This window comes from Eufriesea mexicana, unplaced genomic scaffold, assembly GCF_001483705.2.
Source record: "Eufriesea mexicana isolate 0111107269 unplaced genomic scaffold, ASM148370v2 scaffold4744748300, whole genome shotgun sequence".
NCBI lineage: Eukaryota > Metazoa > Arthropoda > Insecta > Hymenoptera > Apidae > Eufriesea > Eufriesea mexicana.
In genome coordinates this window covers 240,305-264,020 of record NW_016907858.1, presented here as the reverse complement: position 1 = coordinate 264,020, position 23,716 = coordinate 240,305, and the positions used below count along the sequence as shown (strand labels likewise).

The following is a 23,716-nucleotide window of genomic DNA, read 5'->3' as shown; positions in this document are numbered from 1 at the left end:
ATACTCAAATATCGTCCGAAGCTGGGATGCCCCGAGAAAGGCTTTCTTTCTTTCTTTTTCATATATATATATATATAAAATAAGAACATCGCACTATCGTGCCACGTGCTCCCCGCGCCCCATCCCTATTTCCAACCTATGTTCAACGAACCGCGATATCAACATTCCACTTCTTGTTTTACATTTAAAATTCACGAATTTCGATCCGCTGTCGTGCTTCGATCGTTCGCCAACACCGATCCACGGGCTCCTCGTACATTCCTCACTGAAACCGAGACGGTCTCGTCTCGACGTTAACGAGGCCGAGGACAATCTAATACGATCACCGAAAAATCTCGACACAGCCAAACGAGAAACGGAAACTTTTGGTCCTTCGAGTTCGAATGAGATTAACGTCGATGCACTGGTCGACATTCCGTGACATGCTCCGCGATTTCGAGCTGTTCCAACGCCATAGAGGCCACGGAGAGCACGGCGCAGCGGTCTAGCTTTCTTTATCCTCCTTCGAAATTGTATTTGGTGATACGTATCTGAATACTGACTTCGTGTGATGCAGCGTTTACATATAATACAATTAGTATCCATTACGTATAGGGTGTACATGCGTGTATGTGTGATCGATTTCCTTTCCATCTTTATCTTTCTTTGCCTTTTTCCCTTTTCCTTTCTCCCTTTCCTTTTCCGTTCTCACGTTCCTTGGCTTCTTTTTCTTTCTTCCTGTCTCTGGTTTCGCGTTCAAACGTATATTACATAGATTCCTTTACCGTGCAAAGCGTTGGCCGGCAGTCACTCGGACAACAGTTTCTGTAACAGTGACGACTGGTTCACCTTCGGATCACCTCGAGCCACTTCCTCCATAGAAGTCTGCAAAATGAAATCCGTCTGATTAGTCTACGTGTCTTGCTTCCTATTCGCTATTGTGATAACAGATTGAAGATAGCGGCAACCAGTTTTTTTCTTTTTTTTTTTTTTCTTTTTTTTTCTTCTTTCTTTGTCATTTTTAAGATTGCTGATTAATTCAGAATGTAGAGAAAATTGGACAGAGTACTGTGTGACGAGAATTATGAGGATGATGATGTACTGAATTGCGTGAGTCATGTATTCTTATTGCATAATGCAAGCTTGTTGCGCATGTGCTACATGGTAAGATGTAGGATGTAAAATAGTTATTCCACTTTGCGCTTGCAAGAAGTTTGACTTTAGGATGTTACGTGCGTTGCATAATGGAGTCTTTTGGACCTGAATGTTTCGCGCGAAAGTATAATAAAGTGAAGGATACTTCGTGTACGTATAAAGGTAAAATTTCGAATAGATCGTCTCGCGTGAAACGGAGGAAAGTAAGTGTATAGTAAGTCAACTTGCTAAGAGATTCGTGTCAATTTTACAACACCATTCCGGGTGTATCGTGAAACTTGAATTATTGTAAATTATTACAGAGTTAAATCGTTAACCGGCAACTGATCAATTCGCGTAGTATCGACGACAGGTAAGTAGTCTGTCCAAAAGCACCTACATTCTGAGTATCTATTAAAACCCGAGATCGTGACACTACGTATTCAAAACTAATGCGTTTCTGTTTAGTATTCGCGAGTACTCAAAAATTTTGCGACCCACTCAAATCGAAAACTTAGTGTAATATTATTAAAACAATTTTTCATACAAACGTCAAACATATTCACTTATTTTTAACTCTGGAATCGAATATCATAGTAATATTGGCAGTGAATGTAACGCTATCTCTTCTTCCAAACAATATTCAATTTACTCTCGACAAGGAACCGAGTACGGTGTCTCAAACTTTTTGAGTACTCCTTTTCTTCTAAAAAGCACAAGATAAACGAAAAAACAAAAAAAAAATCTCGTCTAGTTCTCGACGTGAAATCGATCGATATCGGTCTGGTAGAATGCTCCTGCGGAGGCAAACGCAAAGTCAAAACTCAAAAAGAAAACTGTACTGAAGCCACATATGTTCGCTATACATCCAAAGTTCCAATGCACACCAAAGGCCGCTAGTCTAATGACGTTAAAAAAAAAATTGAAAAAATAAAATAAAATAAAATAAAAAAAGAAAAATAAACGAAGAAGAGAAAGAAAGATTTGTTTTGGCTGTTCGCGAATCGACGATACTCGAAGAGAAGAGGCCACAAACGAGGAAAGAAACGGAGCTATTTTATTTCTGTCTTACTTTCTGTCTTCTCTTTCTTTTTCTATAGAAAAGCAGTTACTTTACGAAACGTTAAAAAAGCTACACTGAACTTATCGCGAATCGTCGAAGAATTGCTAGTTTCGATCTTTCGACTAATATACAAATAAAACCAACAGGCTTCTGCGGACCCAGTACTCGATTAATTAACCAATCTTCGATAACAAAAATGATTAAACCGATTATTTGAATCAATCGTTGGCCGTTAAACCGTATCAACGCGTTCAACTGACAGTAGAGATCAGTCATGAAAATCTACTCGTGATTTATCTTAATTTCATCGTGATAATTTAAGGTAAAATAGCCGAGAACCTCTAGAAAAGAAATATTGCATCTACAACAGCGATAATGATGTTAAAAAATTTAGTTGACATTTATTTCAATATTTTATTCGAAAATTCAATGCCCGTTTCTCTTTATTTACATAATTTTATCATATTCGACATGAACGCGTAGCAAATACCAATTTCTAGAATACACAAAGGAAATAATAATTTCTCGTTATATTTCTCTGTTGATATTTCGCTAAATAAGATAATTAAAATTGAAATAACTCGAACCGATCGTCGCACGGATCGGAAAAATTCGGCTAAAATTACTATCGCGTTGAACGCGTTAATTTAACACGCGATTAAAATTGCTATTATCCGAGCGAAAATTACAGGCAGCTACTTCGCATTGCATTAAAGAAGGTAAGTTGGAATTTAATTAATAGAATGAATATTCGCGACTGGCCTTCGGAGGCTTCTGCGTTCTCTTTGACTCACTTCCGGTCTCGTCGGCGTGAAACTTAAAACGCGACGATAGTTGCGCCTCATGCAACGAGAGCAATCAGCATACGAGAGAGAAATAGTAATAAGGAGCTACGCGCTTAGATGTCCATTTGGCTCGCTGTGAAAAAGCATTACAATACTAAATGTACGTTACACGATACAACAATGGCAGTGTGATTAATATTGATTACTTCGAATGAGCTGAAGCTTACGGCACCATCACCCTGTAGAATAAAGAGGAAACAACGTGTCTCCGCACCGATCGTATTTGCGCTTAGGAACATCGACCAACAAACTAGACGTTCCCTTTCTCGTATAACACAGCAGCGTTTGAAGAAATAAAAAAAAAAGAATAGAAATGTCAGATCGGGTATATAAACATCTTCAACCCGTATCGTCTTGTTACCTGAATACTATCTTTTTTCCTAAGAAGAGAAGAAAAGAAGAGAAATATTTTCCGACGTTTCTTTCAGAAAAGTATCAAAGCTTTAACTCTTTCCCTGGACTCGTAATGACAAAAATTTCAAGTTACGAGAATTTCTATTGAATCGATAAAAAGTTGTATTACGAGTAAAAGAAATTTTGCAAAAAGGATCCAAGTACCATTGAAGTTGAATAAAAAAATGTATTTTCCAATTATAATTTTCTTTTTGCTGCGATTTAAAGGTATCGAATGAAGTCGCAAGGAACAATAGCGAAGATGAAAAATTCTTTTTTCAAATATAGCATCGTGTTGGTATTAAATAAATTTTCTAAAGTCATTACGAAGTAGATACTCCTAGCCATAAAATAGATACGTATTAACACGTGTTAATTAATCGTAAAAAAAAAACAAAAATGAAAAGCCTGGAATTAAATAAAATAGTAAATATTGTATCTACACGAGTAAATTTAAAAAATGTAGCTATCCCAGCGTATCTTTTTTAATTTGAAAAAATTATACGAATTTACAAGAGTATCTGAACGGAATATCTGCATAGCTTTGCATTGCATTAGTCTAACACGCGAACAAGAAGTATCTGAATGGTTACTAGCAGTTAATACAATCGAGGAGAATAGACATTAGTTTTATGCATAAGAATGATATGACACTGGATCGTATGAAACGTTAACGAGCGTAATTAAAGACTTTCCAGTAATTTCTCGATACTACTTCTCTCGTTTTGCAACAATGATATTAGTCGTACTGACACAGTTATATAAAGAGGCGAAGGTTGCATTTCCCAGCCTCGCGAATTGCCACTGAGTGTAAAACTTGAAATAAACCGTGTGTCGTGAATCGAGAATTTAAGTAATAAAAAAACCAGTTGAATCTTAGACCGCAATTTTTCTGCGTAATTTCCGGGAACATCGGTATCGTTAAGCTCGATAACCATAATTACCCTGATTAACCAACCCTTTTACAGAGATACTGTTCGAATTTTTTAACTATCGTTCCCTTTACCCAAAAATTAATTATTTCGCCAAGAATTCTAACAAAGTTTGAATAATTCTACTTTTATATTCTTTCCATTCCACGCGACTACGCGTTTAATTCCAATCCAATGAAAGTAGTGAAAAAAATTTTGTTCAAATTGGATCGTAACCGAGGTATATTCGGGAAAGAGATACGTATAGAAAGAAATACGAAATACCAATTTTACTCCGATACTTGCACTCCAAATAACTCATGCCTCGACTACGATTGCGTCTCTAAACGCAACGGCAACGAGAAACGAAAAGGGAAAGTAGAGAAATAAAAAAAAAAAAAAAATACAAAAAAAGAATATATAAAAATAAACACCGTAGAGAAGGAAAGTTATGAACCGCGGCTGATCGCGTTCTGGCTAGACAAACAAGCTAACTCGGTGTTATCCTTTGTACGACCACGCAGCTGTCAATCGTACAAAGTCAATATAACCGTGTATATCCGTGAACATCAGAGGACAGATGGTCTCTCTCTGGCCGTGGAAAGTCAAAATACCCTTCACTCTCGTTCGGATCGGAGAGGAAGAAACGATGTTAAAAAGGAGAGAAAAAGAAAAGAAAAAAAAAAAAGGTAAAAAAACGACGGAGAAAGAATAAAAGAGATAGAGAGACACAAAGGTGGCCTGAAAAATACCATTTCACGATGCAAAACAGATAGATCTCGACTTAATGTAATACGTAGCCTCGGCGTCAACGATCCAGATATGCACACGTATCCTTACGTCTACTGAACGCACGTACGCACTAGAATTAAATAATTAAATAAACGTAACAACGTTCAAAGTGACGCATGCAAAGAGAGAGAGAGAGAGAGCGCTAAAATACCCCCTACAAGTTTTACGCTCAGTGCGTAGAGAAAAAAAAAAGTACTCATTAAACATGTCGTGCACAATAAGTTCTGAAGCCAAGCGAAGAAGGGAAGACATAGCATACAAAATCAGATGAAAGTAAATTTGTAAAAAAGAAAAAAAATATTGTATATATATATATAAAGAGAGAGATAAATAAATAAGTGTATATGTATATATATGTATATATATAATATGTATACGTAAAAGTAATTGTCGGAAGGGTCTTACCCTGGAGGACGAGGGGGCACTTCCGGCACTCCCAATGGCCCAGCTCTTGGCAGGGCCATCGCTAACCACAGCCTCACCTAGTTAGGACATTGTAACAGTAGGCGTTACCACCAATCTTTCATTAGAGATAATGCGTTTTCTTACAAGAAGCGGACGTATTCGTGTTCGTGTGTAGGGCACACACCTTTCAATCCTGTACATATATGTAGATAGGCACACACATAGCTATACTTGTTCTCACGCACACGAGAGAGATACGGGCTATCGGGATCATCATCGCGTTTCTTCGTCACCACCGTCGATTTTCGCGTAGTCTCAAGGGGCCATTGTGCCCCGATCTGGTAGCCGAATCCGATCGTGAAAAGCCATAGTGCCGTTTTCAAACCGTCGATAAATTCGCGTGTCGGTTGTACACTTACGAGAGCGAGAGACAATGACCATAGAAAAGGCCGAGTGAATTAGCACTGGATCGAATCGAATGCGTTTTCGAATGGTACTTTTCAGCTGGTCGCGATCAGACGGTTCAGCAGAGATTCTCGCGAGCAATGCCAACGAAACGCTGTGCGTTCGTTCCTGCGCGCGAATTTTGCAAAACGGCGGAATTTGAAGGACAATGACGGTAAAATCGACAATAAAGTCGGTAAAATCGGTAATAAAGGCAACAAAATGACACGTGACAACGATTGACAAACGTGAAGCTACGTGGCTCGATACTCTAGACGAAAAAGCAGTTCTATTGGTACCATTTACTGCTGAATCGTGATTCGTCCCTCCAACGACAGATTTTATCTACACGGTTTCCTAGGAATTTACTTCGGCAAGGTCGAGGTTCAGATGATACGAGGATATATATACGTGTATTTAAGTTAGATCGTCTTTTTCACAATATCGAGAACGTGATATCCTTGTGACGAAAAATCTCACGGACTAGCACGAAATTCGTCGCAGTGTAATCAAATGGTACGTATATAAATCAAGCGAGAGTTTATGTCAAATATAATATGCAGGATCCCTGTAATACTTTTTCACAGCTTCCAGCATGTTACATGCGCTATTTACAACGTACAGAAATTGCGATTGAAAATCCGTGAACAATGTGCAGCGGAACGTAAAATTCAACTTCTTCGATTTTGTTAGTAACGAGGAACCAATGAAGATCGTTAAACGACTCGAAAAAAATTCCTCCATGTCGTATCATGATCAGGCGAAATCAGAATATTCGAATTAATCGCGTGTTTTATCAATTAATCGAATTGATCTTCGGAACTTTTGAAAAGCAAGAAAGAAACGAAATCGAAACTAATTTCTTTTCCGTCCCTCTTTCACAAGCTGTTCGACTAACCCTCTCGACTGACACACCACTTTCAAAAGGGAAAACGAATCTCCTCTTTCCACGGACGTACCTGTAGAAGACATTTCGAACGTCAGACCGAGTGCTTCGAGATCGTCCTGAGATACTTGACCAGAAAGGTTGTTTTGAATGTTGTTAGGTACCCTTTGCTGTTGCTGCTGTTGCGTTCGTGCGCCAACGATCGCTCTCAATTCTTGCCTCACGAACTCCGAAGTGCTGCTAGCGTTTCCTGTGACAAAACGAAACGAATTCGTCAGATCTTTTTGACACACGTCACGAACGAGCCACGATCTTCCTTTTCCCTTTATCTTTTCTATTCATATCCTGTCCTTTTATCGTCGTTATTTTTCTCTCTTTAATCGGTAAATCGATGGTAAACGTACCACGAGTGGTTACTTATAGATCGTGTATTATTGTGCAAGCCATAACGTAAAAGTTAGTCAAAGGTAACAGGATGAATGCTTTATTACAAAATGCGGTATTTACAATATTGCGTTGACATAGGTTCGATAAATGACTTATCCTGTAACAAATCGATACCTGCGGCCCATCCGTTCATGGATATTTATCATGACTTTCAAGCACGATGAAGTTCTTGGTGGAAAGAGAGATAGTAAGGAAAATTTAAATTTAAAAAAAAAAAAAATTAGAAATAAAAGTGCTATCAGGAGACGATAATTCCTAGCCTTCGTTCGCTAGAGGAGCACCGTAACGAAAGCTTTTGGCTTCTTTCCGTCTCATTTTTTCTTTCTTTTTTCTTTTTTCTCCGTTTGCTTTCTGTAAGATAACATTTATAAGACAGAGCACCAACAAACATTTAACGTAAATTGTGCTCGACGATGCTTAGTAACATTGCGTTTAGTGACAATGATTAATCACAAAAGCTCGATGCACTGTACATGAGAATGCGTCGTTGTTAGTAATATCTTCTTAGTTTCGTTATTTAAGACATACGACCGGTTCTGAAAACCGTGGACTCACACATTTTTTAATTCTACTGTACGGATGAACGTTGAACGGAAATTGGAGAATGATTAAAGTGATCAAGTGCATTAGTTTTTTTTTTCTAAGTACAATTCGTTTTGCGTGCAATTTAATGGCAAACGAGACTATACTCATCGACATGGTCGATATTTTCCGGTGGTTCACTTAACAATTGTTACGAGTTATTGAAAAAAAAAAAAGAAATAATTTTAAGACTTATCCTATGTATTTGTTCTATCTTCGTAAAAGAAATAAGAATGAGAAATATTGGCGATGCATTCGTATTTATAAAGTACGCATACTCGAACATAACGAAGTAATTTCTATCCTATAATGCTTAAATTTGATTGGAAATTAAGAACAATAAAGACTATTTCGAACCGAGGCAAACAAACGTAAATAACCGTCTGCATTAATCATGCTCCAATTGTAAAATAACGCAACATATAACGGATGCTACAAACACGTAGAAAATAATTCGTACGTATGAATAAAAATTGCAAATGAAACGAAGATTGATGGAAAACATAAACAGAAGGAAAACGAAACAGCGTGATAATAACAAGCATACAAAATTGAACGTAAACAATTGAAAATTATGAGTAATGATTTTCTAAAGTCAATATAAATTACACCGATATATGCGAAATTAATTTACGCGATAATATGCTTCCATAACGATGGAAATGAAATACTTTCACGATTTAGCAAAATCAACTGAAAAATAATAGAGATCTGCTTTCGACTTTTAATCAAAAGTCGCTATTAATTAAATAAAACTTCGTTGAACGTTGAATAAAATCTATAAACGGTAAAAATCAACTATTCAATGAAAGAAGAAAAAAAATGAGGAAACATTTCACATTTTAAACTCTACGAATGACATACTGACTCAGCGACAAGAATGGTGCAAGCAATTCGCTTTTACACGTTATCGTTGGTATCATTTCTAATTTCACTAATACAAGAAATCCAATCTTACGATATGGAGATAGCAGTAAGTATATATTAGTTATAACACAGATTTCATATATGTGGTGCAAGTGATAGTGACGCTAATTTACGTGGTCCGGAAGTGCCGGAGGTAATCACTAAATAGTGCAAGTACGTTCTGAACCGGAAATGGGCAAATCAGCATTCAAAATGCGATTTCCAACAATTGGAAAATTTACATACTAAAGCGCAATGCTTTTATTTGCAAAATAAACTTCTCGATATATTTAAAAATAATGATTTAAACCAATGCTATTAACGTACGACTGATTTATATGACGAAAATTAAACACTAGTTTGCAATATTAATAACAATATTATATTAATATTGTTATTTATTAATACAATACAATAATACAATTAATACAATATTAACCCTTTGCACTCGAAAGGTGAGCTTCAGTCACGATTTCATAAAATTTGGAAGATCGATATTAATTAATATATCAAATTTAATGCAATGTAACAGTGTGCGAGGTATCGAAATCAAATAATTCTACAATTCTATTATCATACAATTCTTTATTTACTGCTCAAAAAAGTATCGTCAGCTTTTTAGTAGAGAATCTTTGAATTTCTACTCTTCTCTAGCCAAAAGTCATCAAGTGCAAAGGGTTAATACTTGTATCATAAATTTAGAAATCATTCGTCCATAGCTTCTATTATTAATATAATGAAAAATCAAATTAAAATCACTGCTTTCGTTACTCGCTATATTTTTCCTATCGATATTGTCGCTGTTCTATTTTTCCTAAGGGCCATCTTTTAAATAGCTCTACAGCGTTATAATGAATTTTATAAAATAACTTGTATACGATTTGCCCGCTTCCGTTTCCGGTCCACCTTAAACAGTACGGTGATTTTAACGCATACGAGTCACAAGAGAGGTACCTAAAAAGATATGATACAAAGGGCAGTCTTTCCTACGTGACTTATCTACTATGTCATTACATATAAGTACATCAGTGTCTACAATCACCATAGGAAAGTGTAGTCTCTATATCGCTAAAAAAAAAAAAAGGAAGTAGAGTGCACAGTGGAACATCATGTTTGTATCGCTGGAATTAGTGTGAGAAGGGGTGTATCACGTAAATGGGGATGAATATGTACTATGTTACATCACGATTCTTGAAAACACAGATGAATCGATTTGCTCCCAGAGACACGAGGCGTTTTATCACGTTTTTACATAATGTATGTGTTCCAACGAACGAACATTCAACAAAATTCTTGGTATGGAAAGATCCAATTATTTTGCTTCGTTAGGATCACGTGTGGATTTGTTATTCACAAAATGAAAGGATCATCTGATGAGAGTATGAAATTGTTCGCGTCAGTTTACCGTCAAAGACAGCTGTTCCTTTCTTCCTATTAATTACGTTGAAAAAATTCGAATACGTCACTCATATAAATGTTCAATTATTTATTCCTAATTATAAATATTTAAACAGTAAAGGGCACTAAACGTGATTCATTTTTAAGCGAAATAAAGTTTCACTTCCTATAAGCGCAACGTGAATAATTCATAACGCGAATTGTATATATTCCGTTAATAAGACAACAACGATTTAAGCATTTTACTTTCTCGAGAATTTAAATTTCCGAAAATTTACGGAATATAAAAATGATTACAAGAGTAACTGTGTCTATGCGTCATTAAATTGTAAAATAAATAAAACTGGAATAAGCAACGTACGCGTATCTTCGCAACGTAATCGAAGAAACAAGAAGAGGAGAGTGTCAGCAGCGTTCTTCCATTCGCAATTTCATACTACTAATGGTGAATGAAGAATACATTCCACGGGTATGGTTACGTCGATAGCCGGTTCTCAAACTTATGAACAAAAGCACCATGCAACATTTAACGCTATTTCGATATAGGATACGTTACTTTGCGTTGGTCTCTCGTTAGGTATACGATCGTAGGAAAAGAGAAATGAAAGAGAGAATTATGAAGATGATCCGCTAACTACCAGAACCACGAGAAAACAGAAAGCTCGAATTTGAGTAAAACGCGAGGAAATAGTGGAAAAGATGCAAAAGACAATGAGTCGGCTGTTTCTTCGAATGTCACGAGTCACAGGAGTACTATCCAACAACGGTGGTTCAAGCATGATTCTATCGCTTCAATTGCATCTAGCAAGCAGGAATTTTTGCAGGAATGATGTATCCTTGATGAATAGAGTAATGACGGTAACACCGGAATGGGCGAGAATGAGACGTCGCTGAACGAGAGGTGAAGTGGTCCGAATGACGTTAAATGAAACGCAAGGAACTCCACAGTGTCTGATTAGCCACGCAACAAGCACCATTTCCCACATGAGATGTAAAAGAGGAGATTTACAGGGCGTCTATAATGACAGTGGGTACACTGAACGCATGAAAAAACGCTGCAACTTGGATGGTCGTTATATTTACACTTGCTTAGGTAGATACATCGATGGGTGGATGGTGATAGAGAATGATGTGCTTTTCCATGTACCAACAAAAAAAAAAAAAAAGAAGGAAAACAGAATGTCTCATGCCGTTGTAGCCGATTTCGTGACACGAGGTACTTTAGATACAAAGAAGGGCATATACGGAAGGGGGTGTGATGATGACGAAGTGATGGTCACATGACATTAAGTGGTCACATGACTTACCACCCAATTGGTGATTGACAGGATTACCGGGAGGCAAAGGCCTGGCGTCCTGCGTGTCCCCAGGCCCTGACGAATAGAGTGGAACAGACGTCCGATCGTAACAGAACTGATTGTTCTGCATGTCAGCTGTGTTGATAGTATTGGCGGTCGTGTGGTATATCATAGAAGAATGTTGTTGGTTGGAGAAGTGTTGTTGGGTATTCGTTACGTTGTGTTGATTGTGAGTCGGTGTTGCCGGGTTGCAACCCGAATGTGGATGACTAGGTGAAAGAAGAGGTTGTTCCTTACTCACTCCGCCGTAGTGCCGGGGCGAACCTACCCCACCTGCAACATCAAGCTTGTCTATCTCCTTGTTCCTCGCATCTGATAGTAAAAACGTTTATAACGCTTCTAGTCAGCTTTCCTCCATGCTCCGCTTCGAGATTAGAATTTTTTAGTTTTATTACGGTATAGCTTTGGTAAAGTTGTTGGTGTTCTTTTTGTTTTATTATAAATTATTTGTTAAAAGCCGATACGGATATTAAGTGCATATTACAGTGGATGATTTAAAAATTGCTCACGCTATTTTTCCTCCCTTTTCAATTGTTCTTTATATCATTTTAAACGGGATTTAAAATTGCAAGAATATTACGAATTAATAGCGACATTTTAGTTTTAAAACGGGGTTGAATTTACGATACTTCTATTTTAAATTTATTCCAAGATTAATGGAAAATAACGTTGAATTAATATGAAGAGTTTTTTGTTTTTAAGGCTTGTAGCATAAAATTTAGTTTGAACAACTGCTATCAAGTAAACATGACAAAAAATACTGACGTGAAAAATTAATAAAAACATCTATACGCATATCTATCTAATCTAAACGTACTTGTTCTGTTTCAGAATATTGCATACAACAGAGAAACACATATTTGAAACAGTGGTATACTTACCTACGTGGACAGAAAATATTTATTTAAATCACACCTTCCGTTCCATATGCGCATTATTGTGTTACTTATATGAATACTTAAAATTAATCACACTAATGTAGAGTACCGATTATTCATAACGACACCGACACGATAAACGAAATCACAACGCGATCACCGTCTTTGAATTCTTGAACGCTTTGCACTAGATACGGGTGAAGTTAATATTTATAATTACACAAATACCTTACACATTAAAAATCATCTACGAACTCTCTCTCCCTCTCTCTCTCGCTTTCTTTAAACGTTCAATTCGCAAATACTAATAACACAATTTTACATATTACGATCACATCAAAAGGTATCACAACCTGTACAATCGAAGATACACGATTTAAACGTAATAAATGCACAACTGCAGGATTAGTAGCAGCGACCGAAAAAATAGTCTCAATGTATATATCCGTAATATGCAGAGCTGTACCGAGGATAAAAAGGAATTTCGAGCAGAATATCAACCTACCTGGCAACTGAGTCGTAGCTGAAGGTGTAGACGTGGTCCGTTGCAACCGATATTGGGCTGAAGGATTTGGTGCACCAGGATTAGGACCAGGTGGAAATTGGCTAGCTGTAGGAGACGTAGGTGGGGGAAAGGTTTCCGCCGGAAACGGAGATTGCCGAGCAGATGCTGGTGTCCCTGGCGACGGCATCGATCTTTGTTGTTGCTGCAACTGCTGCTGAGCGGTAGGCTGTTGTTGCGATCTCACCTGGTTAACGGCGAATAACCTCGGGGTATTACCATAGTTGCCCTTAATCACAAAACGTAAAAGGAAAATTAAATACTGAAGTTGTTAAATCGTAAACAAAAACGAAAGCTATGTAAACGTGGCTACAAGTAAGCAATGGAAATTATTCTAAGAAGCCACGCGTGCACCCCTTTCGATTAAATAAAAATAAAACTTAAAAATACAAATGAAACTACGCGTCAAGCATTTAGGACGCCTTCTCTAATTAAACGACTCGTGAAACGTACTTGCGTCACTCGTGGTGACAGCGGCTGCGGATGTGAGAATGACAAAATACCAGCGGGAGAATGCGGCGAGAGTCGTGCAGCCGCAGACACTTGTTGACCACTGTTAAAATTACTGTTTACGATAGGGCTGGAAACAAAAACGATGGTTAAATAATCGTGAAATAATTATTAATTCGATTTATCTCGAGGTTGCTCACTGTTGTGGTAACGTTGAAGGATGAGAGTACGAATGAGCAAGTCGGTGACCGGAAGGCATCTGGACGGATCCCCCATAACCTGGAGACACTTGTGAATCTGGGACACTCGACCGCTGAGAACAATAATGATTTATGCAAATCTCTCCTTTGTATTTCAATATGATAATTCGATCTAATTTTATGATTACCTGCAACGATACATTTGGCGCAACAGTATTGTTTAGAAGATTATCGATATTGTGAATGCCGGTGGTAATTTGGTCCGTAGCTGTAGCATTGGAAGGAATGAGTAATTGCTGCTGCTGCTGTTGCTGCAACAACCTCTGCTTCAATTGTTGCTGCTGCTGCTGCTGTATCAGTTTCGTTCGCTGTTGCTGCAACTGTAATTGTTGCTGCTGCGTGAATTGAGCGGTCGTCTGCCTGACGCCTGGTTGCGTGTTAAACCTCATCCTTGGCTGTTGCTGATACATCGGTGGTGGTTGGTAACTATGACTCGTCGTTACAGGTGTGGTACCCAACTAAAGAATTATATCGTTCGTAAATATTAATTATAACGAGCACGTATGACGTTGTAACAAGTACAAGAGGCAAATAATACCGATGATGCTACTGCTAAGAGTATATGCGTATTTAGACGTACATTATGATTACTGCAGGCGCATTATAAAAATATGCACGAAAAGGGTATCAACTTACTGCGGTGGAGTAAGCTGGAGGCGTGCCAGGAATTGTTATGGTGGAAGACGTTGGATTTACGGCAGTCTCGCATAACATCAACGACTTCTGTATCGCGTTAATCGCCATTTTCTCGTTCAGCGCGTTGTCCTGCGGCGTTTCGATTACATCTAGGAGATTTGCTATCGCAGACGAATCTATTGAATAAAAATTATTGTCTATAATGATAATTACTTTCGCTGTCACGCGTAACAGGTTGCACAAATACTTCTCGCGAGTGTGTTAGCTTATTGCTGGCGAGTATATCTCTAAACGTAGCATCGTTAAAGAAAGCAAAATCACAAGGTTTACAATTATGCCGTGACAGCGAAGGTATAAAGTTATATATTTAAGATACATAAGTATACAGGAGTGAAAGACGAGTATACATTAGGTACGGTTCGTGCGTTTAGTAACGGTGATAATTAATTGCATACCTGTAATAGCTTCATCCGGTACGATCTCGATAACTTGATCTAAAATATCGGAAAGATCAGGGTCTGATGACTGGTTATTCCAACTACTAGGATCGGTGCTCCTTTGACGATACTCCCCGCTGCCCGCAAATTCCGAATCCATTTGACCCATTTGAGGTCTTTGTTGCTGCAAACACGTATAACAGATCTCAGGATCATTCATTCGACTCTGTACGACTCTTACTTTTTACTTTCTAAAAACTTGACAATACATCGGATTATTCTCGTTGCTTAATCATTGCGCAACATAATAAATCGACTATTACCTGACTTAGCATATGAGTGAGGTAGGTATTGGTTGTTTGACGAGGTAGTTGTCTCGACTGGCTTTGGAGAGGAGTTCGTGTGGTAGTAGCGGTTGTCGTAATCGTGTTATTGCCACCAACCGACTGCATGCTGCCACCTGTCCAAGGTTGCTGCTGCTGCTGTTGTTGCTGCTGCTGCTGTTGCTGCTGTTGTTGTTGTTGCTGCTGCTGTTGTTGTTGCTGCTGCGGTTGTGGCTGGGACTGTGACTGTGATTGCTGCTGCGGCTGTTGCGATTTCAATCCTAGGCGAACCAGCTTATCCTTTTATAACAGAGAAAGACATCGATTAGTTACTTCGTCTTCTTTGAACTTCCAAAACTTCACGACCAATCTCGTTCCCATAATGAGAATGTTAAGTAATATTCACCAACAGAAAGTAATTAGATATTTAATTACCTGAGGCGTTGCCGATATCACAGACGCAGGTATTGGTGGGATAGTGGTTGGCTGAGGAGGCTGCTTAGCCAATAACGAAGCTAACATCTTATTCCTCTCCCAGAGCTTGCTGGTGGCATTGGTTGACGTGCCGGAAGAGGATACTTGGTGTGACCCATCCATGGGTCGTTTCGCTGCTATATTCAAGTCACCGTCTTCGCCAGGTCTCTTCTGACCGACCTGAGTGGTGCCACCGAGGCCAACGTTGTCGCTCGATTGAGACGGTGATGGCGTGGTGTTCCGGAATCCAAGACTTCGCAACAGAGAATCCTCTTCCCGAGTTTGTGACTTACACTGTTCGTATTACAACATTCTATTAGCTACGTTGATAAATATTATTGATCTTGATATTTCTTTAAATTACACGCAACGACTGTAAGTATAGCTCGAGCAGGTTAGCTCACGACTACCTACCTGTTGCCCTTGTACTTTCCTCTCGTCATCTTGGTCTTTCAGAAGCTCTTGTAGGAGTTCGTTCCTCTTCTTCAATCCGGCGCGAGCTTCTTCGTCCTCGTCGTCGTTCTTTTCGTTTAATAGCTTCTTGAAAAAAAGGTACATTCAGTAAAATTGCAATCAACAAGTTCCTATATATAATTACATAACAGAACATTGCGATCAACCAATAGTTATCGCCCTTTCTAATCCTTTGACATACAATACTCGACAAGTATATCACAACCGCTATCGATAACTCGTTTGTAATATCTAATACATCAATGACAATATCGAAAGAACAACTACCTGGCAATAAAAATATTGGTTGACCACGTATGTAAAGAAAGCTGAGAAAATAGAAACAAAAAAAAAAGAAAAAAAAGAAAAAAAAAGAATAACGATAATATGAAGCAGATGAAAGCAGAGACCGATTGGCACCAGTCCGATGCCAGTTGGAATTCGATGCCAATGATCAGCTTGTTTACCTGTAACAGCATATTATTTCCAAGCGAAGGTTTCGAATGCTCCATGCTCGGTTTCGGCATGTTGCTAGGACTCGTGTGCACTTTATTATTATGCTCCGGATGAAAATCGTCCTCGTCTTGCTGATTCAACAAGATCTTTAATATCCTATGCTTATTTTGGCTCTCGGAATCGTTATTCGCATTGTCCTGACTGTCCTCACTAGCACTAGTCCCCTTGGTCAACAAGTCTCTCAGTCTACCGGACTCGGTGGACACAACACTGTTCTGAGTTTCGACAACGGCCGCGGAGACTCCTGTTTGGCCAGCCGCGGCTGCGGCTGCTGTTCCAGCGACGGAGCCCGCGTTGTTTCTCGCGTTGCTGCTTTCCATGGTGGATTGGTTGGTGGTCGAGCATCCGGTCTTCCCTTCATCCTGTCTCTTGGGCGTCAATCCGGCTGCTGCTCCGGTGGCACTAACACTACTAGCAGCGCTGTTCGTCAAGGAGGACGTCTGTGATTCCTGAAGCGGACTGAAGGGGAACGAATTACTGAAGGTGTGAGCCGCGTTGCCTGAAGTCGGGCTGAACGCGCGTAGGGGACTGCAGTGAGGCGCCACCGCCGAATTAGAGGAGAACGTTCCCTGGGGACTCGGAGATGTCGGGGCTGGCTGGGAAGATGGTCGTGAGTTTGGTGGCCCGCTCGCTCTCGATTCGGGCCTATCTGCCCACCCGCTGCTACTATCCAAGTCCCACGTGGAACTGGGGAAGAGCTCGAATTCCAAGTCCATGTTCCCCGAAAAGTGGTTGAACGGATTACTGGTACTTAGCGACGGCAGGGGGGTGCAGGACTCGGCCGCGTTAAACACTATCGAGTTTGACAATGTCGCGCCGGAACCGGTGTGCGACGACGTGCCCGCCAACCCCCGACTACTGATACCACTCACTTGACCGTTTAGATGCGCCACGGACATCAGCGGGCCACCCACGTTATTGTTATTGTTACCATTATTATTATTACTATTATTCGCACAACGGTTACTAGAGTGTCCGGAGCACACTTTGTTGTTGGAAAGCTGACCACCCTCGATAGGCGTTAAGTCATTGTCCCTATCATGGACAAGAAACAAAACAACACATGTATTTGCCAGTTACCATAAAAAAACACTTTTTTTTTCTGTTTAGTCTAACACTAAGCATTACTATGTACTATGTAACGGTTTGCGTTGCACGCGGTGAACAGTGCTAGGCAATCTCGTATCCTCGTCGAAGCTACCGAAACGATGCCAATGGGGTTCGATGATCGAACAGACTTTTGTTTCCTCGAGAGAGAGAGAGAGAGAGAGAGAGAAATGCTAACGATGGATAGAAGCTGATAGAAGGATGTACACGCGTTGTTAAACGTTGGTCGAGAAGAGAATTTTTAAGAGACGTTCCTCGTGTCGCGCGCACTGTTTACCGAGAAAACCTTGAGCATCAATCGTACCGCTTTCATACCCTGATGCAAGTCGCACAAGCGTAAGTAAGATTTTGCCGCGTTCTACGATGATCACCGTAAATCTTACTTCCGCTGAGCAGCACTTACAACCTGAACGTCAGGTGAGCGCAAAACGCTTTAGCAACTTCAATCTCAACTTCATTTCTCGTTTTCAGGCTATTTTTCCAGGCTACTGTTCCATCGAATTATTTTGCAATCAAAAATAAATATATGTTTCAAAAAAATGGGGAAAAAAGGGAGACGGAGAGTGGTATTTCGTTATTTCTCGTTGATAATTTCAGAGGGATTTTCTCAGGTCGAGAAATCAGAAGTGCAATTAATCACGAGTGCCTTGCAATCACCGTTTGCCTCGTAGATGTTAAACATCGCGAAATTCGTAAATCGAGAATGAAAATGGCAAGGTTCACGTGAGAAGTTGTTTTAAACTTTCGACCTGAACAACAGCTGCAGCAATAAACGCTGTAACAGTTTCACCTGCAACCTTTGCCATTCCCGGTTCGACGACAACGTATGAAAAGTGTGATCGTGTGGAAACAAACATTGAAAAGAGCCGTGTGGTGAGATAACGATTAAAATCAGCGCGCGTGTGTGTGTACGTGTGTGTGTGTGTGTGTGTGTGTGATACATAGTAATTATTAGCAGACGAAGTGTTAGAAAGCGATATATAAAAGCGATAAACGAGATCGTAATCGTAAAACGTCACATTGTGGGGATATATTGTTTCAATTTCAAGAGTGGCCAGATCTCCAACACCGAGAGGAAAACCCGTGTGTCGCGGTACATGCAAAGACTTTCTAGAAACCTAAAAAAAAAAAACATCACGGAAAAGCCTATGCAAAACTTTTGAAAAAAAAAAAAAAAATCGCTACAACCAAATTTCGTGTCGCTTTTCTCTCTTTCCTTTTTCTGGGATTAAAACGTACTACCAAATTCGGTGTTATGTTTGCCTTTCGTCTTTTTTTCTCTTTTTTTTCTGTTTCTCTGTCTTCGAATTAGTCCGAGAATGTTACTGAAGCAATAGCGATAAGATAAACACGGTAAAATTAGGCAAATAGAATAAATTAGCGGAAACCTAACGCAGCGGGAAGTTCATAGGTAGAATATGTGGTGTAGATATAGTCACCCTTGCCTATGTGTTCCAATAGAACAGTAATAAAGCGATATGAAGGAGTAGTACGTTAACTTAATTATCCAGTAGAACGTCGATTACCGAAGAGCTTTAACGACTCCAATTACAGAACAATTAAGCGGAGGATCGAATACTGGAAAGTGCACTAATCGTCTAATTATTCGCTACTTTTTTTCTCATTCAACTACCGAGTTATCGATGATCTCGGAATTATCGTAATAATCGATATTCTACTGGTTCATCCCTGGTATCTTCGCGTAATGTTAATAATTGTACGACTATACTTAATTAACGTCGACACATTGAGTACCATAGATAGCAAGATTCAAGAATACGTGGAAGCTCTTTAAAGCCAAGTATAATAACAAGACTCTATATATCTTCGTATTTTGATAGTCAATGTATTAAGATATTCAACCCCAGATTAATCACGGCTTAAGATTCTCGTTAAATAGAAGATCAGTGATAAATCATACTTGGGAAGGGAATCTCAAATTGGATTTTTCAATAACCTTCAGAGCCATGAACATTTATCAAGGTAATTATTAATCCGAGGGTGAATCAGTCTTCTCGAAGATGCACGTATGTTTGTACTTTATGGTTAAAATATGTAGAAGGAAAGTATAAAACCATTGAACTTACCCAATGATGGTATTGGTGGCCATAATGAAGTCGGTAACAAGTGTATTCATCACATTTGCTTTGAAAAGCTTTGACTTTGTTTGAATGTTAAGGAACTTATCAGGACTAACGCGTAGTCGGTACACACCACTGGTACTCTCTCCGACTTGAAGCGTATCGTTCAAATGTGCAGTTAGCTTACTGAGATCATGAGGGTGGCACAAGTCCTTTATCGTAGTGCCAATCAGCTCCTGCAATCGGATATTCCAAATAATTATACCGAATTAAAATTGACAGCCTCGCGAGAAGAAACTTAAGAACTTAACTTAACTTAAATCTAGCTGAAAATTAGCCTTTTCTGCGGACACGACGAATTGGACGAGGAATGAAACGAAAAGGAAAAGAAAAAGGAAAACGTACCCGGTTACCAAACCCATCCTCTTTCGAGGACTTGACCGTTGTAATTAAAGATTCGTCCCTTTATAAAGTTAAATAACACCCAACGATGCCTAGCATCTAAGAAAAATAGCCAATTCCAAATAAAGATTGATAAGGAATGTTGCGGGTCACGCTTACCTTGCTTAGGTACTCGGAGTAAGGAGGCGACAACCAGATAACATCAACCGCGATAATCTTCCCCGTGGTGTCCAACTTGACAGTGAACTGCTCGATGGGCGGACCAATGGACTTCTCGTTCGGGGGTATCCTGCGAGCCACGCACATTACGCAAGGACTGTTGTCCGAAGATTCAGAGGATACGTCACCGCTCTCCAGACGATCGCTATTATTTGGCAAAAGAGCTGAACAGATTTGCATAGACTCGTATTTCGATACTCGTTGCTGCTTCTCTTCCATAGTCTCTTCTTTATCATCGGGAGGCTTCACCAAGAAGCGGCAATTGAAGGTACGGTTCCTTTGGGGCTGCTGCTCGTTCGTCCAGCCTGAATTATACGTAAAATTCGTTACTCTTAGACACTGCGGGTCGAATAATTTATTACGAATTAGGTGTACATTGGCAAAAGTGACGAAGCATCGAGTACTTAAGTACTAGTGAATATATCGGACATTTTTGTGAATAAAACAGGTGAACAGTTGGAGCGAAGTAACGAATGTTTCAAGATGCCGTGTTAAAAATAATTCTGACCTAGAATCTGATCGTTTTTGTATGCAAATGAGAAGCTTCGTGGGAAAGAGAAAATCGAGTTGCGTTCGTTTAATTAAAGAAACTTTTTCACTCGCCACTAAGCTTGCGGAGGATGCAGCGTCGTAAAGAGAATCGTGAAAGAAAAATTTGAAATAATTAAGCGGATCGACCGCGGTCTTCCCCCGTATACTTTTCCCAATTAATTAAATATAAAAGCGATCGATCGAGGTACACGATGGAGATTTTTCCAAGCAGCCACGCCTCACGCTGAATCGATACGTTTCAACAGAGAATACCAAAAGAACGAAATTCGTTCGACGTAAAAACGATGAAAAATTCGTGAACCGACGTAAAGGCAGAGAAGAAAATTTCACGTGTCCTAACAGCTAAGAGGAAAAGGCTGACCTGTCGAAGTGCAACGCGCTCCGCCGATGGCATCGCATTTCTGCTGCGCTACAGAATTTCAAAGCTGTCTCCTTCCATTACACAAGATAAATCTTTCCGTTGCGACCACTACCGAAGTTCCATAACAAAGCGAGATAAACTGAAAAGTACACGTGCACGCCGCCCGGTAAATAGATGCTAAAGTTACATTATCATAACTACCCCCGACGCATACGAAACGCACTCATAAATAATCGTTTTATCGTGTGCTCGCGAGGACGAAAGACGTTCCACTCCAAAGGAGATTTAATCTCCATACATCTTCCACTCTTCGTTTAAGGAGAAAAAGAAAAAAGGAGGAAGAAAAAAGCACGCGAGAGAAAGAAAGAAAGAAAGAAAGAAAGAAAGAAAGAAAGAGAGAAAGAGGGGAGAGAAAAATGAGAAAAGGGAGGAAAAAAGTTAGCGTGGAAGGTAAAACGGTGATGTTCAAGATGAAAGAGAGTGAGACTGTATTCGGAAGGTATACGAACCTAATGGCATAGGCAACAAGCTCGGCATGAAGGTGTTGTGGTCTCCATGATGAATAATATTATAAATATCCTTGCCGAGCACATCGTCCTTCGTGTAATTTATGTACTGCGTTATGTTATCTGTTACGTACTCCACTCGTCCCTCCGTATTTACAACAAATAGAAAGCCATCTAGCGCCTGGGCAAAAATTTCGAGTCAAGTTAGATTCTAGCAGCACGTTCGTGCTGAATGTTAATGATGGTCTACAACGACCAGGCAAGAAATATAATATTGATTAGACGAAAGGTTTTATGTGAAGGCTCGGTAATTTATCTGGGTGTTAAATCACGTTTTATTTTCCTCTTCCTATGATACCCGATATTAAAAAGTTTAAGGGTACGCGGCTGAAGAACTCGTCTACTTCGTATTTAATTAGCGGTACGTTTATTCTGTTACGCAAATTCACGTCACTCTGTGATATTTCTGCGATTCGACTTTCGACTTTAAGACGTTTACGGGATCGTTCGTTTGATCGAGATCTATTTTCTTGTAAATAATTCACGAGAGAAATTGTTAGGCGGACCGTAGGCGACTCGATTATAGGCAAGAAATGTGGCCGAAAAGAATTTAATGCGTCGCGTCTAGTTGAAAAGGAAAAAAGAATTGTATAAATTTCGCTTAAATAATGACCCGTCCAAACTTCAGTTCGATTAAGTTTAACAAAGTACCTTGATGAACTAGACCTTCACCTATGTTCTCGTAAGTAGTCGGTAAACAGGAACAAAAACGAGCCGAGTGCTTCAAGCGTTCATATATCAATGAACGAAAGCAACAAGAATAGAATAGATTGATGGAATTCGATTTAAATTGAATTGTACCTCGAGTAAAACAGGACCAACTTGATCGTTGGACAGTATGTTAGGATTCGAAGAAGACACTTCCCCCTGTTGTACGGCATGACTATTCGAGCCTTCCTGTTGCCTAATGTGCCGAATCTGTAAAAAATTAAGTAATTTCAACCGTTAATAACATTGAAATTACGAAATGAATAAATTGCAACAGCACATTTATGCGTTTTGAAATTTTCTACATCGAGCAAAATATATTGCCGTAGAAAGAAGCGTAAAATAAAGGAATTTTAAACAATGCAAATATTTATTTATGCCAAATTTAATTACATTTAATTACATTAAGAACAGTGAATTGCTCGGTCTCTTGAATGAAAATACCAGAGTAATTAAAAGCAATATTAAAGTACATAATACGAAGACAAACGTAAATTAAAAAAGCATTCGCTTTCTCGTCTCTTCGCTAACGTTATTTCGCGTTATAAAACAAGGAGAGTTAACGGAATAAAGAGATAAAATTCTAATTCGTTTTAATAAAACAGTAAACTCCGCAGCAACGTTACAGTTTCACGTGTCAAGATAACGCAACAGCACAATGCTGATTTTGCGTTACATACATAGTTTGCATTTCTATGCTGGTTAAAACAAAACTGCATTCTTTTATACCTACTCATAATACGTGAAAAAAAAATTCTTCCAGAGCGACGATAAATAGCTGAACCTTTCATAAAATTCATAAAATTCATAAAATCCTCGCAACGAGAGCCATTTCTGTCCTATATTATAAAACTCTTTGATCTTCAACTAGAAAATAAGAAAATAAAACATAACTCAAGTAAATGTTCCTGTCCGTTCCCTAATTACCTGCGGTTATATTAAACATTCCTCGTTACATTACTTACGTAATAAGTAGGGTTTATTTTTGAAATTTTAAATACGTAAAATTGCATTAATCACGAAACCGAAATGACATTACCATATTACAAAAAAACTAACAATTAGTCACTTATCTTTATCGGTAGTTGAAATGAAAAGATAACGAAATAACACGGTTATTTGAAATTGCTGTTACTACAAATAAAGCGATATATCGTATCGTTCCAAATAACGCTTATATCGCAAATG

The 23,716-nt window shown here is 39.0% G+C and overlaps 1 protein-coding gene across 10 annotated transcripts in view; it reads right to left on the bottom strand.

The window, feature by feature from the left end:
• Nucleotides 1-112: 112 nt before the first annotated feature.
• LOC108556082 (nuclear receptor coactivator 2) overlaps nucleotides 113-23,716 on the bottom strand; it is a 220,903-nt gene continuing 197,299 nt past the window's right edge. For 3 of the 10 annotated variants that reach the window (XM_017912056.1, XM_017912134.1, XM_017896632.1), the window contains 18 exons: nucleotides 22,622-22,738; nucleotides 21,764-21,941; nucleotides 20,282-20,646; nucleotides 19,727-19,956; nucleotides 16,484-17,567; nucleotides 15,978-16,103; nucleotides 15,525-15,857; nucleotides 15,090-15,389; nucleotides 14,785-14,950; nucleotides 14,330-14,505; nucleotides 13,822-14,151; nucleotides 13,634-13,746; nucleotides 13,437-13,563; nucleotides 12,927-13,212; nucleotides 11,493-11,816; nucleotides 6,926-7,102; nucleotides 5,523-5,599; nucleotides 113-864 (listed from right to left, as the gene is read on the bottom strand). In XM_017912056.1, coding sequence (XP_017767545.1) covers nucleotides 787-864; nucleotides 5,523-5,599; nucleotides 6,926-7,102; nucleotides 11,493-11,816; nucleotides 12,927-13,212; nucleotides 13,437-13,563; nucleotides 13,634-13,746; nucleotides 13,822-14,151; nucleotides 14,330-14,505; nucleotides 14,785-14,950; nucleotides 15,090-15,389; nucleotides 15,525-15,857; nucleotides 15,978-16,103; nucleotides 16,484-17,567; nucleotides 19,727-19,956; nucleotides 20,282-20,646; nucleotides 21,764-21,941; nucleotides 22,622-22,738 — 4,587 coding nt within the window. In that variant the 3' untranslated portion in view covers nucleotides 113-786. The remainder of the gene's footprint in view (nucleotides 865-5,522; nucleotides 5,600-6,925; nucleotides 7,103-11,492; nucleotides 11,817-12,926; nucleotides 13,213-13,436; nucleotides 13,564-13,633; nucleotides 13,747-13,821; nucleotides 14,152-14,329; nucleotides 14,506-14,784; nucleotides 14,951-15,089; nucleotides 15,390-15,524; nucleotides 15,858-15,977; nucleotides 16,104-16,483; nucleotides 17,568-19,726; nucleotides 19,957-20,281; nucleotides 20,647-21,763; nucleotides 21,942-22,621; nucleotides 22,739-23,716) is intronic. The other 7 variants (XM_017896953.1, XM_017896872.1, XM_017896710.1 and 4 more) reach the window with 6 other exon arrangements.